Source organism: Oncorhynchus mykiss, chromosome 12 (assembly GCF_013265735.2).
Source record: "Oncorhynchus mykiss isolate Arlee chromosome 12, USDA_OmykA_1.1, whole genome shotgun sequence".
Lineage (NCBI taxonomy): Eukaryota > Metazoa > Chordata > Actinopteri > Salmoniformes > Salmonidae > Oncorhynchus > Oncorhynchus mykiss.
Window position 1 is genome coordinate 89,646,853 of NC_048576.1, and position 16,398 is coordinate 89,663,250.

General features: G+C 42.0%; 1 protein-coding gene across 1 annotated transcript in view; it reads left to right on the plus strand.

The window, feature by feature from the left end:
• Positions 1-1,728: 1,728 nt before the first annotated feature.
• LOC118936318 (cytochrome P450 2K1-like) overlaps positions 1,729-16,398 on the plus strand; it is a 19,329-nt gene continuing 4,659 nt past the window's right edge. Inside the window, exons 1-5 of the mRNA XM_036939123.1 lie at positions 1,729-1,991; positions 10,906-11,068; positions 11,229-11,378; positions 11,481-11,641; positions 11,810-11,989. Of these exons, the coding sequence (XP_036795018.1) occupies positions 1,788-1,991; positions 10,906-11,068; positions 11,229-11,378; positions 11,481-11,641; positions 11,810-11,989 (858 nt within the window). The 5' untranslated portion in view covers positions 1,729-1,787. The remainder of the gene's footprint in view (positions 1,992-10,905; positions 11,069-11,228; positions 11,379-11,480; positions 11,642-11,809; positions 11,990-16,398) is intronic.

Sequence of the window (16,398 nt, forward strand, 5' to 3'; positions counted from 1 at the left end):
TGCCCTACTCTGCAGATGATTCCACTGTTTAATTTAAACTATCAGTCAGGAATTAAATAAATCAGATTTCATTCTATGGTTCTCATTACTTTGGCCCAGAGAGAGTTGAGGGGATGGAAATTTCTGTGACAAATATCGATATTGATAACACTAAGTAAATCATTCAGAATCCATGGTGCTTCTAAACTTTTTTGGCATTGCTTTGACCCAGAAATGTTATGGTATAGTTGATGGTATAGAAATGTGTGAACAATTTTACATATATTAATATTGTTGTCTTCCTCATGTAATCTTCTTCCAGGTTGTAGGGTGTGTCTGGGGGAGGGTCTGGCCAGGATGGAGCTCTTCCTCTTCTTCACCTCCCTCCTGCAGCACTTTCATTTCTCTCCTCCTCCTGGAGTAACAGAGGATGATCTGGACCTCACACCATTACTGGGGTTGACCCTCTACCCTTCACCTCACCAGCTGTGTGCTGTGAGCCGGATCTGTGATGAGAGACCCATCCCTCATAATGGTTTTGGTTGAATTTGACTGCTCTACATTGTGACAATGTAATTAATCGATACAAAGCAGCGCTACTTTGTGTATGTCCAGAATGCTTGTTTTTTTGCTTGATGTCCTGCCTTGTCTGGGACTATAACTGTTGCCCAGCTTAGCAAAGTCAATCAGTTTTCTAGCTAATGTTCAGTAGTTGACACTAATATATATACATGACTAGCAAGCATACTTATTTCTTAGTTCTAGTTAGCAAATATGGTTAACACTAACTAACCAGAAGCTTGCTCCAGCAAGAGTGTAAGTTATGCTGCCTACTTTCCCTCCATGAGTGGTACCAGTTATGAAAGTACACTTGAAACAAAGAAAGACTGCATTTACACAGAATTTTGACCAATCATATCAGCTCTTTGGGCAAAATACCAGAATTGGGATGCCTGTGTAAACGCAGCCAAAAAGTCTCAAAAAGTTGTTTACAAACTGTTCGCTACCTAGCTGAGAAAATCCAACTTATTGCACCTTTAAGCTTTCTTGTCCTATTCAAACAGGCCAACCAAAGGTACATAACACTAACAATGTCAGTTATTTATAACAGTTAGATGACTGACTTCTCTAAGCTTGGATACACCCCTAAGATAAATAAGGCGTATACTTCTGATTAGCCTTGGTTAGCAGTGAGTCAGACTGCTCCATATAAATTGCAAATCAATGAGTATACTTGACATCGGCAGCTTTTTTTTCTAGTTGGAATCTGGATATTCAATTCCAACGAATTCCAAATCCAAAATTCCTGGAGTCGTGCACCAAAAATCCACTCAGAATGTTTGTATAGAATATACCTCGGCACAACACTGTGATCTATCAATCCACTGGGCACACACACTGGTTGAATCAACGTTGTTTCCACGTCATTTATATTTCACACCCCACTAAAGTGTCAAATGTGAAAGACTCCCCAAAATGTGTGTATTTGTGAAAAAAGGTTGGAAATATGCATCTAATAGTTGCTAAATGATATTCAAAAGATGGTGGTTAACAGAGTCAAACCTCAAAGGTCTGTAAATGTTTATTTTTTACACTTGCCTTCAATTGTATCTAGTGTTGATCAAGGTCTAATAAACTATGGGAAATCCTCATAGGACCTTCGCATAGATAAGAGCACATTTTTTTCAGAATGTTTAGCCCCTCCCCTGAGGCTGTTCCATGCTCTATAAAAGGTGAGCCTCCATTGGCAGGCAGATCAATGAGCAGGAAGTTGTCACTATTTTTAGCCCTGTTAGAGCTGTTTGAAGATGTCTCTTTTAGAATGTCTTCTCCAGACATCGAGCACAGTGACACTGCTGGGGGCTCTGCTGTTTCTGCTGGCCATTTACCGCCTCTCCTCTGGTTCCAACTCTGAGGAACAGGGGAAGCAGCCTCCAGGACCCAGGCCTCTGCCCCTGCTAGGTAACATGCTCCAGCTGGATCTCAAGAGGCCCTATCGCAGCCTCTGTGAGGTGAGAGGAAGTCCTGAGATTAAACTATGTTGTGGTTGTTGATATGATCTGTGACATTGTTTTATCTGGCTAAATATTTTCAAAATGTTGGTATTTTAGCAGGTATAAAACCTCCAGTTAGTTTCAATAGGCATGTATTGTCAAAGCAATATGTTGTGTACATGGTGTTTCAACCAGTTAGCAATAGCTTTTGTCAACACAGGAGCCCTCTAAAATGTTTTTATTTTGATGTGGCCCTACTTTCCACACTCGCTCTGAGTTCATGAATGTTTTCAGAGAATGTTCCTCCATTAATGTTCCATTTCAGTTTTTTAAATGCCAAGTGTTGTCAAATAATACAGGTGAAATGATGACCACTGTCCATTCACTCACATAATAGAGGCATTTGGCTTGAAAATCTGTATCTGTCATAAATGCTAAAAAGGGGTAAAAACACACAAAACAATCCTATCTTAATAGTTTTCTTGTCACAAACCAAACAACTCACCAAAATAGCCCACACATCCTTCAATCCAACTTCTATTGCAACAATATCACTCCTGAAGATATGTGTCAACATAGAATTATACTTTATTTGTTACAAAACTGCTTCCAACAACCTTTAGCTCAGGTTTTTATATTTACATTTCATGCATTGTTTACTTCACAGGGCGTTTCGTAACACCTGCATTGTTTAAAGTCACACACTGATCTCCACAGTCTGTTTGGTTAATTTATTTTGAATAACTTCTAGATGCTTTGAACAATGTTCAAACAATAAAGCTTACACCCCACTACTGTTTTAGGTTAACAGATGAGGGATGGGGCTGGAGAAATATAACCCCTCTGAAATTATAGACAAACCTATGGATGCAATGACTGACCATCCATAATAATACAATTATAGTTTTAACCATGTTTAGAGGCTACATGTATTTATTTTTATGTTTAACAATCTCATACTTTGGGTTCTGATGGGGTATGACAGTTGAGCTAAGCTCACAAGGTATTTCTAGTTATATTCTTCAAGAATCAATAGCTATAATTAGTAATTTAAAAGTGGATGTACCAATGGCAGAATGACCTTTTAAACTGGTTTACTCTTTAGAACTCAGCGTTTGTTTGTTTGTAAACAATGTGATTCTAAACAAACACTGTATAGCTTCACAACATTGTTAAGGGCTAGATTGAATCCGATCGCATTTGTCCACTATGCACGTTTTAAAGGCAATGTTCCCGCATTCTCAGAGATCACGTTCACGGTAAAAGCTGCATATGTCGGCTCAATTGGATATTACCTTTACATTCTGCATTGTCCAAATCAGCAATCGGATTGAATCCTGGCCTAAAAAGATCCTTTCACGGATGGTCAGTCCTTGCATCCATAGCGCCATCTGTGAATTTGAGTGGTTGCATTTCTCCAGCCCCATTCCTCAGCTGTTTACCAAATTAAGTGATGGGATGGATGTTTTGATGTTTGAATTATAGACTGCAGCTTTAAGATTGGTGTAAAACTCAGGAAAACATGGACAGACAGCTCGTGGAAACACCCTTGTGGTCATTGCCTGGTAAGGTAAACAATGGGCCACATGTCATTATGAGCCTAAATAGTAAATAGTTCATACTTCCGGCGCCGACAGAGATGGCCGCCTCGCTTCGCGTTCCTAGGAAACTATGCAGTTTTTTGTTTTTTTACGTGTTATTTCTTACATTAGTACCCCAGGTCATCTTAGGTTTCATTACATACAGTCGAGAAGAACTACTGAATATAAGATCAGCATCAACTCACCATCAGTACGACCAAGAATATGTTTTTCGCGACGCGGATCCTGTGTTCTGCCTTACAAACAGGACAACGGAGTGGATCCTATGCAGCGACCCAAAAAAACGACTCCGAAAGAGAGGGAAACGAGGCGGTCTTCTGGTCAGACTCCGGAGACGGGCACAGCGCGCACCACTCCCTAGCATTCTTCTTGCCAATGTCCAGTCTCTTGACAACAAGGTTGATGAAATCCGAGCAAGGGTAGCATTCCAGAGGGACATCAGAGACTGTAACGTCCTTTGCTTCACGGAAACGTGGCTTACTGGAGAGACGCTTTCCGAAGCGGTGCAGCCAACAGGTTTCTCCACGCATCGCGCAGACAGGAAAAAACATATTTCTGGTAAAAAGAGGGGCGGGGGCGTATGCCTTATGACTAACGTGACATGGTGCGATGAAAGAAACATACAGGAACTCAAATCCTTCTGTTCACCTGATTTAGAATTCCTCACAATCAAATGTAGACCGCATTATCTACCAAGAGAATTCTCTTCGATTATAATCACAGCCGTATATATCCCCCCCCAAGCAGACACATCGATGGCTCTGAACGAACTTTATTTAACTCTCTGCAAACTGGAAACAATTTATCCGGAGGCTGCATTCATTGTAGCTGGGGATTTTAACAAGGCTAATCTGAAAACAAGACTCCCCAAATTTTATCAGCATATCGATTGCGCAACCAGGGGAGGAAAGACCTTGGACCATTGTTACTCTAACTTCCGCGACGCATATAAGGCCCTGCCCCGCCCCCCTTTCGGAAAAGCTGACCACGACTCCATTTTGTTGATCCCTGCCTACAGACAGAAACTAAAACAAGAGGCTCCCACGCTGAGGTCTGTCCAACGCTGGTCCGACCAAGCTGACTCCACACTCCAAGACTGCTTCCATCACGTGGACTGGGAGATGTTTCGTATTGCGTCAGATAACAACATTGACGAATACGCTGATTCGGTGTGCGAGTTCATTAGAACGTGCGTTGAAGATGTCGTTCCCATAGCAACGATTAAAACATTCCCTAACCAGAAACCGTGGATTGATGGCAGCATTCGTGTGAAACTGAAAGCGCGAACCACTGCTTTTAATCAGGGCAAGGTGTCTGGTAACATGACCGAATACAAACAGTGCAGCTATTCCCTCCGCAAGGCTATCAAACAAGCTAAGCGCCAGTACAGAGACAAAGTAGAATCTCAATTCAACGGCTCAGACACAAGAGGCATGTGGCAGGGTCTACAGTCAATCACGGACTACAGGAAGAAACCCAGCCCAGTCACGGACCAGGATGTCTTGCTCCCAGGCAGACTAAATAACTTTTTTGCCCGCTTTGAGGACAATACAGTGCCACTGACACGGCCTGCAACGAAAACATGCGGTCTCTCCTTCACTGCAGCCGAGGTGAGTAAGACATTTAAACGTGTTAACCCTCGCAAGGCTGCAGGCCCAGATGGCATCCCCAGCCGCGCCCTCAGAGCATGCGCAGACCAGCTGGCCGGTGTGTTTACGGACATATTCAATCAATCCCTATACCAGTCTGCTGTTCCCACATGCTTCAAGAGGGCCACCATTGTTCCTGTTCCCAAGAAAGCTAAGGTAACTGAGCTAAATGACTACCGCCCCGTAGCACTCACATCCGTCATCATGAAGTGCTTTGAGAGACTAGTCAAGGACCATATCACCTCCACCCTACCTGACACCCTAGACCCACTCCAATTTGCTTACCGCCCAAATAGGTCCACAGACGATGCAATCTCAACCACACTGCACACTGCCCTAACCCATCTGGACAAGAGGAATACCTATGTGAGAATGCTGTTCATCGACTACAGCTCGGCATTCAACACCATAGTACCCTCCAAGCTCGTCATCAAGCTCGAGACCCTGGGTCTCGACCCCGCCCTGTGCAACTGGGTACTGGACTTCCTGACGGGCCGCCCCCAGGTGGTGAGGGTAGGCAACAACATCTCCTCCCCGCTGATCCTCAACACTGGGGCCCCACAAGGTTGCGTTCTGAGCCCTCTCCTGTACTCCCTGTTCACCCACGACTGCGTGGCCACGCACGCCTCCAACTCAATCATCAAGTTTGCGGACGACACAACAGTGGTAGGCTTGATTACCAACAACGATGAGACGGCCTACAGGGAGGAGGTGAGGGCCCTCGGAGTGTGGTGTCAGGAAAACAACCTCACACTCAACGTCAACAAAACTAAGGAGATGATTGTGGACTTCAGGAAACAGCAGAGGGAACACCCCCCTATCCACATCGATGGAACAGTAGTGGAGAGGGTAGCAAGTTTTAAGTTCCTCGGCATACACATCACAGACAAACTGAATTGGTCCACTCACACAGACAGCATCGTGAAGAAGGCGCAGCAGCGCCTCTTCAACCTCAGGAGGCTGAAGAAATTCGGCTTGTCACCAAAAGCACTCACAAACTTCTACAGATGCACAATCGAGAGCATCCTGGCGGGCTGTATCACCGCCTGGTATGGCAACTGCACCGCCCTCAACCGTAAGGCTCTCCAGAGGGTAGTGAGGTCTGCACAACGCATCACCGGGGGCAAACTACCTGCCCTCCAGGACACCTACACCACCCGATGTCACAGGAAGGCCATAAAGATCATCAAGGACATCAACCACCCGAGCCACTGCCTGTTCACCCCGCTATCATCCAGAAGGCGAGGTCAGTACAGGTGCATCAAAGCTGGGACCGAGAGACTGAAAAACAGCTTCTATCTCAAGGCCATCAGACTGTTAAACAGCCACCACTAACACTGAGTGGCTGCTGCCAACACACTGACACTGACTCAACTCCAGCCACTTTAATAATGGGAATTGATGGGAAATGATGTAAATATATCACTAGCCACTTTAAACAATGCTACCTTATATAAATGTTACTTACCCTACATTATTCATCTCATATGCATACGTATATACTGTACTCTATATCATCGACGGTATCCTTATGTAATACATGTATCACTAGCCACTTTATACTATACTATGCCACTTTGTTTACATACTCATCTCATTTGTACATACTGTACCCGAAACCATCTACTGTATCTTGCCTATACTGCTCTGTACCATCACTCATTCATATATCCTTATGTACATATTCTTTATCCCCTTACACTGTGTACAAGACAGTAGTTTTGGAATTGTTAGTTAGATTACTTGTTATTACTGCATTGTCGGAACTAGAAGCACAAGCATTTCGCTACACTCGCATTAACATCTGCTAACCATGTGTATGTGACAAATAAAATTTGATTTGATTTGATTAGTACACTCCCAGTCAGTGTTACACGGAACCCAAACCGGCTGTGCGTGTGCTCCATCGTGCATAAATGTATTTTGTCCCCCCACACCAAACGCCATCATGACATGCAGGTTAAAATATCAAAACAAACTCTGAACAAATTATATTAATTTGGGGACAAGTCGAAATCATTAAACTATTTTAAGGCAATTTAGCTAGTTCGCTTGCACTTGCTAGCCAATTTGTCCTATTTAGCTAGCTTGCTGTTGCTAGCTAATTTGTCCTGGGATATAAACATTGAGTTGTGCATTTCAGGTAAAATAACAAGGTTCTACTCCTACAATTATTCCACATATAAAACGGTCAACCGAATCGATTCTAGTCATCTCTCTTCCTTCCAGGCTTTTTCACCTCTTGACTTTATATTGCGATTGGCAACTTTCACAAATTAGGTGCATTACCGCCACTGACCTCGTTCGTCTTACAGTCACCGAGGAGATGGCACTTGGGTACCCGCGTGGGTATAACCAATGAGGAGATGGCACTTGGGTACCTGCTTCTATAAACCAATGAGGAGATGGGAGAGGCAGGACTTGCAGCGCGATCTGCATCAGAAATATAACTAATTTCTATTTTAGCCCTTGGCAACGCAGGCACTCGTTGGAGCACGTGAGCGCAATAATTGAATAACATAGATTTCTACATTTATTTTGCAATACTCAAGCATGCGACTACAACATGTCTTTTTATTCATTTATTTAACTAGGCAAGTCAGTTAAGAACCTATAGGACTATGCTAAAACGTCAAGTGTCGCTGTCATCATTCTTGCTGCTTCCAGTTCAGTAGCAGTACCTTTCGAGATCTCAACTAAACAGAGTAGACTATAGCCTATGTATACGTGGTCGAGAGAAGCACAGGGTAGTTCAATCAATCAATCAATCAAATTTATTTTATATAGCCCTTCGTACATCAGCTGATATCTCAAAGTGCTGTACAGAAACCCAGCCTAAAACCCCAAACAGCAAGCAATGCAGGTGAAGAAGCACGGTGGCTAGGAAAAACTCCCTAGAAAGGCCAAAACCTAGGAAGAAACCTAGAGAGGAACCAGGCTATGTGGGGTGGCCAGTCCTCTTCTGGCTGTGCCGGGTGGAGATTATAACAAAACATGGTCAAGATGTTCAAATGTTCATAAATGACCAGCATGGTCGAATAATAATAAGGCAGAATAGTTGAAACTGGAGCAGCAGCACAGTCAGGTGGACTGGGGACAGCAAGGAGTCATCATGTCAGGTATTCCTGGGGCATGGTCCTAGGGCTCAGGTCAGTTGAAACTGGAGCAGCAGCACAGCCAGGTGGACTGGGGACAGCAAGGAGTCATCATGTCAGGTAGTCCTGGGGCATGGTCCTAGGGCTCAGGTCCTCCGAGAGAGAGAAAGAGAGAAGGAGAGAATTAGAGAACGCACACTTAGATTCACACAGGACACCGAATAGGACAGGAGAAGTACTCCAGATATAACAAACTGACCCTAGCCCCCCGACACATAAACTACTGCAGCATAAATACTGGAGGCTGAGACAGGAGGGGTCAGGAGACACTGTGGCCCACTCCGAGGACACCCCCGGACAGGGCCAAACAGGAAGGATATATTATCTTTCCAATTTAATATATTTCCTAAATAGGCCTATGATTAGGCTATAGTTTACTACATTGCCTAGAAATAGGGCTAAATATTGATCACCCATATTTCTCAGTCTGAAAATCTTCTCACTCCTAAAAGGTAGGCTATAAAAATAGCTCAAGAGAAAGTGCACGTTTCTCCAACTCTGCTCTCTTTAAACTACATCTAGCATATTTCCTGATATTGCCCAGTAATAGAAAGGGCCATGTGAGAATCTCAGCTAATTTATCCCATGTCTTAAGTTATTTTTGCGCATTTGATATTGCCTATAGGGCGCAAAATAGCTGGGACCATGGCTGGCTAATGAGCTGCTTCACATAAGCCTAAATAACATTGTGGGACTTCGGTTAGGTTTGGGACCAGTTATTGCGGTAGCGGGTGGAAGAGCGGGAGCAGGATTTAGAAATCAGTCCTGCGCAGACCTCTACTGTGCACCATGACAGTGAAGCCTGTAACTTTAGAGCTATTTATGACTTTGTCAGTGTGAAAAGTAGGGAACTAGCTAGGGAAACTGACAGATCAATACCGTTACATTGCCATACTGACTACTCCTAAATCCAGTCAGATGAACACTCCAAACAGCCTTCCCGACAACTATGAGGCGTCCGCATGGCCCTAAAGCACACAGTTGCCCCAATTTGATCACATTCCAATGATAAAACTGGGGGGAACAAAAATGCAATTTCAGATACGTCCCCCCACATTATGAAATTGTATTTTTGTTCCCCCCAGTTTTATAATTTAAATGTTATTTTAAAAAACGTGCCAACGTCCTTTAGGACCATGCGGATGCCTCAGTTGTCGGTAGGCTGTTTGGAGTGTTCATCTGACTGGATTTAGGACTGCACAAACACAACAGTAATTCACTTTTACATGATATCAATATTGTTACTTTGTATAGTTTTATTTCAAGCATTCAGATGGAAGATGAGTGTTATACATTGTACGAATCAGTGTGATCCTGCACACTGTAGTGAGGCCGGATGCCTACAGTATATTAGGATTATGGCTCTAAGAATCTATATACAGTGCCTTGCGAAAGTATTCGGCCCCCTTGAACTTTGCGACCTTTTGCCACATTTCAGGCTTCAAACATAAAGATATAAAACTGTATTTTTTTGTGAAGAATCAACAACAAGTGGGACACAATCATGAAGTGGAACGACATTTATTGGATATTTCAAACTTTTTTAACAAATCAAAAACTGAAAAATTGGGCGTGCAAAATTATTCAGCCTCCTTAAGTTAATACTTCGTAGCGCCACCTTTTGCTGCGATTACAGCTGTAAGTCGCTTGGGGTATGTCTCTATCAGTTTTGCACATCGAGAGACTGAAATTTCTTCCCATTCCTCCTTGCAAAACAGCTCGAGCTCAGTGAGGTTGGATGGAGAGCATTTGTGAACAGCAGTTTTCAGTTCTTTCCACAGATTCTCGATTGGATTCAGGTCTGGACTTTGACTTGGCCATTCTAACACCTGGATATGTTTATTTGTCGTTCTGCCACTGAACAGGCAGTTAACCCACTGTTAGGCCGTCATTGAAAATAAGAGTTTGTTCTTAGCCTACCATTTAGGAGCACAATTTGCAGGCATAGACAAATAAATGGCTATTCAATACTGAAGACCCATTGAATGTTTTCCCCAATTGATAAAGCAACTTCGCTCGAATGTGCACTGCACACTCGATCGTATTGTCTTCATTATTTGATAAACAACGTTAAATTAACACTATGACATCCGGCATGCTGGTAAGTAGCTTGCAAGCTAAAAACCACAACGCAGGAAAAGGGGTTAGTTATCAGTATCGTTCTGCTTGAGCTATTTTACAGTTTGTAAACAAAAGATATATGATGACAGATTTAAAGTGTAACATATTTAAACTGGTTAAGATTATAAGAGCCACCATTGGTGTTTTTAAAATGGTCGGTTTTACCTGAAATTGAATAAAGCCAGAAGTAATGCCTGCCTCATGAATCCAAGTGTTTGACAGGGGGGGAAGGGACCAGTAACTTTATCAGCTTTTCCAATGTACCAGCTACAGTACTTTTCATACTTGGGTCAAACTGCTATGAACTGGTTACATTGAAATATCTTCAAATTTGATGAAAAATATGATTGTCACTGTCCGGGACCTTTAATAAACCATGCATTTAGTCTTATTTTATGTTCTACAGCTATCCAAGAAATATGGGTCTGTTTTCACGGTTCATTTTGGACCCACAAAAGTGGTCATCCTGGCAGGATACAAGACGGTCAAGCAGGCGCTGGTCAACCATGCAGAGGAGTTTGGGGACAGGGGCATGCTTCCTGTGTTGTATGATTTCACCAATGGACATGGTAATGTAGTATATGAGAAACTTGTAATCCCGGTTAACTGTTGCATTCAACAATATTCTGTCAAGCAAGCATATTTGGAGCTATAAATATGTGACAAATATATGATTTTCTCCTGTCATGATTAGTTCCTGACACCTGCACAATGTTACTTTTTAAATAGGTATTCTGTTTGGCAATGGAGACTCATGGAAAGAGATGAGGCACTTTGCCCTGACAAACCTTAGAGACTTTGGGATGGGCAAGAAAGGGAGTGAGGAGAAAATCTCAGAGGAAATTCACTACCTGATTGAAGTGTTGGAAAAACATGAGGGTAAGAATTCGTAGGTCTGATTTTGAAAACCCAAAAAAAGGATTACATAAAAAAAATCCTTATGTTTTCTAATTGAATTTCTGATCTTGATCTTTTTAATAGGTAAAGCCTTTGACACAACCCAGCCATTGAGTTATGCTGTCGCCAACGTAATCTCCAACATTGTGTACGGCAGCAGGTTTGAATACTCTGACTCCAAGTTCCGAGCCACAGTGGATCGAGCCAATGAGAACCTACGAATTGCAGGCTCCGTTTCAGTTCAGGTACTGTACTATGTGCTCATGATGTTTACTTTGCCATTATTCTCAGGGTGAAAAACGAACTGGTCACACTTGACTAAACCAGGAAAATGTAAAAATTATTCTAATTTGTACTGGGCTACTGGAATAATAGAGTCATTCATGCTTAACTTTATGTTTACGGGGAGATAGTTGTACAACATGTTCCCCTGGCTGGGCCCTTGGCTGAAAAGCAGGAAGCTTTTGTTGAAGAATATTGAGAACAACAAGAAGGAGATGAAGGAGCTGGTGCGGGGGCTGAAGGAGACTCTCAACCCTCAGATGTGTAGAGGCTTTGTGGACTCGTTCCTCGTCCGAAAGCAAACCCTGGAGGTATGAAATCTCACTACAGTTAAAAACATCTCAATTAAAAACAAGATAACTCATGTAAAATATATAGGTTCAGAACGTTTGTGAAACAGCACAGTTAGAAATATATGGCAAATATAAATCAAGCTGAATGGTCTTCAGAGATAGATGGGTGGGGTTGAGGGTAGCTGAAGGATACAAACAAACAAAAGATAACTATTGTATAATACATTGTGTCTGTAAAATGAAAGTGTGTATAAGCTGGAAGTAGAAGCCTAAGTCTTGTTGTCCATTAGTTTACTGCAATTAGGGGCGGGGTGGAAGGGTTAATGAAAAATAATAAAGGTAAATATATTTCAACTCTCTCTCAATTCAATTTCAATTCAAGGGCTTTATTGTCATGGGAAACATATGTTAACATTGCCAAAGCAAGTGAGGTAGATAAAACAAAAGTGAAAGAACAATAAAAATGTACAGTTAACATTACTCACAAAAGTTCCAAAAGAATAGAGACATTTAAAATGTCATTATGTGCAAGTAGTTAAAATACAAAAAAGGGAAAATAAATAAACATAAACACTGGTTGTATTTACTATGGTGTTTGTTCTTCACTGGTTGTCCTTTTCTTGTGGCAACAGGTCACAAATATTGCTGCTGTGATGGCACACTGTGGTATTTTGGGGGGCCAAATAAAACCATCCGCAGGACAAATTAGGGCACAGACTGCACGGGCTGCCAGATGGGGAAACCTTACATAGACTGACCAGGTAAATACAGCTGAAAGCGATGATCCCTAATTGATGTCACTTGTTAAATCCACTTCAGTCAATGTAGATGAAGGGGAGGAGACATGTTGTAGATGAAGGGGAGGAGACATGTTGTAGATGAAGGGGAGGAGACATGTTGTAGATGAAGGGGAGGAGACATGTTGTAGATGAAGGGGAGGAGACATGTTGTAGATGAAGGGGAGGAGACATGTTGTAGATGAAGGGGAGGAGACATGTTGTAGATGAAGGGGAGGAGACATGTTGTAGATGAAGGGGAGGAGACATGTTGTAGATGAAGGGGAGGAGACATGTTGTAGATGAAGGGGAGGAGACATGTTGTAGATGAAGGGGAGGAGACATGTTGTAGATGAAGGGGAGGAGACATGTTAAAGAAGGATTTTTAAGCTTTGAGACATGGCTTATACATGCATACATACATGCATACATACATACATACATACATACAGTTAATTAGTTAGTTAGTTGAAGTCAGAAGTTTGCATACACTTTAGCCAAATACATTTAAACTCAGTTTTTCACAATTCCTGACATTTAAAAATTCCATGTCTTAGGTTAGTTAGGATCACCACTTTATTTTAAGAATGTGAAATGTCAGAATAATAGTAGAGAATTATTTATTTCAGCTTTTATTTATTGCATCACATTCCCAGTGGGCCAGAAGTTTACATACACTCAATTAGTATTTGGTAGCATTGCCTTTAAATTGTTCAACTTGGGTCAAACATTTTGGGTAGCCTACTAAGAGCTTCACACAATAAGTTGGGTGAATTTTGGCCCATTCCTCCTGACCGAGCAGGTGTAACTGAGTCAGGTTGTAGGCCTCCTTGCTGGGACATGCTTTTTTTAGTTCTGCCCACAACTGTTCTATAGGAATGAGGTCAGGGCTTTGTGATGGCCACTGCAATTCATTGACTTTGTTGTCCTTAAGCCATTTTGCCACAACTTTGGAAGTATGCTTGGGGTCATAGTCCATTTGGAAGACCCATTTGCGACCAAGTTTTAACTTCCTGACTGATGTCTTGAGATGTTGCTTCCATATATCCACATAATTTCCTTTCCTCATGCAGCCATCTATTTTGTGAAGTGCACCAGTCCCTCCTGCAGCAATGCACCCCCACAACATGATGCTGCCACCCCTGTGCTTTACGGTTGGGATGGTGTTCTCTGGCTTGCAAGCCTCGCCCTTTTTCCTCCAAACATAACGATGGTCATTATGGAAACACTGTTCTATTTTTGTTTCCTCAGACCAGAGGACGTTTTTCCAAAAAGTAAAATCTTTGTCCCCATGTGCAGTTGCAAACCGTAGTCTGGCTTTTTCAATGGCAGTTTCTGACCAGTGGCTTCTTCCTTGCTGAGCGGCCTTTCAGGTTAGGTCGATATAGGACTTGTTTTACTGTGGATATAGATACTTTTCTACCTGTTTCCTCCAGCATATTCACAAGGTCCTTTGCTGTTGTTCTGGGATTGATTTGCACGTTTCGCACCAAACTATGTTAATCTCGAGGAGACAGAATGTGTCTTCTTGACAGCCCAGATTACAGCCCAGATTTGAACCCAATCGAACATCTCTGGCGAGACCTGAAAATAGCTGTGCAGAGGCGCTCCCATCCAATGTGACAAAGCTTGAGAGGATCTGCATAGAGGAATGGTGATAAACTCCCCAAACACAGGTGTGCCAAGCTTGTAGCGTCATACTCAAGAATACTCTAGGCTGTTATCGCGGCCAAAGGTGCTTCAAGAAAGTACTGAGTAAATGGTCTGAATACTTATAGAAATGTAATATTTCAGTTTATTTTATACATTTGTAAAAATGTATAAACCTGTTTTTGCTTTGTCATTATGGGGTACTGTATATGCATTGTATATTTACAACAGCAGTATTGGGGATTGGGAATTATGCTGACAATTACATTGATGGAAGCTGCAATCTCTCTGCAATATTAAAGCTGATCTACCCCCCCCCCCCCCCCCCCCCCCACACAATTTTTTTGAATTAATAACTTTCATGTAGGGATTTAGTGTGCATTGAGAAATATGTAACTGGCCCATGTCATAGAGAAAATATAGGAGCGATTGTGCTGAAATAGCATTGGGCCCATGCTGCAGCGGTATACTGTACACTCAGTGTACAAAACATTAAGAACATCTCCCCCCTTTTGACCTCAGAACAGCCTCAATTCGTTGGGGTATGGAATCTACAAGGTGTCAAAAGCATTCCACAGGGATACTAGCCCATGTTGACTCCAATGCTTCCCACAGTTGTTTTAAGTTGGCTGGATGTCCTTTGGGTGGTGGAACATTCTTGATACACATGGGGAAAATGTTGAGCGTGAAAAAACGTTGCAGTTCTTGACACTCAAACAGGTGCTCCTGGCACTTAAATCTTTTGTCTTGCTCATTCACCTTCTGAATGGCACACATACACAATCCTTGACTCCATTGTCTCAAGTCTTAAAAATCCTTCTTTAACCTTTCTCCTCCCCTTCATCTACACTGATTGAAGTGGATTTAACAAGTGATATCAATAAGGGATCTTATTTCGCCTGGATTAACCTGGTCAGTTTATGTAAGGTTTCCCCAACTGGCAGTCCGAATTTGGCCCGCGGGTGGTTTTAATTGGTCCCCTAGGTTTTCTGGAATTAACTTTTTTTCCTTCATTTTATTATTATTATTTTTTACACTTAAGGGAATTTTTATCAATGATGACTAATTACGTATACGTTTCAATCAGGACTGAATAATCCGAATACTATCGTGTTACTGTATATGTATGAGTTTTTATTCTTGATCCCAGTACTGAAAATAATGTGTGTGTGTGTGTGTGTGTGTGAACATGGGCAAAAGTTAGAACAATGACTGTCTGTTCCTTGGTACAAATGAATTAACTATCTCCAGACTGTCTAGAATGCTTATCTACACTGACTGACCTTGGCTCTAGGCGAGGAGGGAAGGCTTGAGAGCTATAGGGCCTTTCTACCAGTGTCAAGAAGAGACGAAACATTTAGAAAACGCTGACGTCATTTTCAGTTTATAACCTGTGGTAAAATGTGTATTTACTCAGTACTCTCTTGATTAACCTTTCTGATCTCCCCATCCCGGATCCGGGATCGTGAATACAGACTCAAGCTCATTACCATAACGCAACGTTAACTATTCATGAAAATCGCAAATGAAATGAAATAAATATGCTAGCTCTCAAGCTTAGCCTTTTGTTAACAACACTGTCATCTCAGATTTTCAAAATATGCTTCTCAACCATTGCAAAACAAGCATTTGTGTAACAGTATTGATGGCTAACGTAGCATTTAGCATTAGCATTCAGCTGGCAACATTTACACAAAAAAACAGAAAAGCATTCAAATAAAATCATTTACCTTTAAAGAACTTCAGATGTTTTCAATGAGGAGACTCTCAGATAGCAAATGTTCAGTTTTTCCTGAAAGATTATTTGTTTAGGACAAATCGCTCCGTTTTCTGCGTCACGTTTAGCTATGAAAAAACCCCTGTATCCAGGATTGTGTAAATCTATCAGCAAGCTCATTAGCATAACACAACGTTAACTATTTATGAAAATCGCAAATGAAATGAAATAAATATGCCATCTCTCAAGCTTAGCCTTTTGTAAACAACACTGTCATCTCAGAT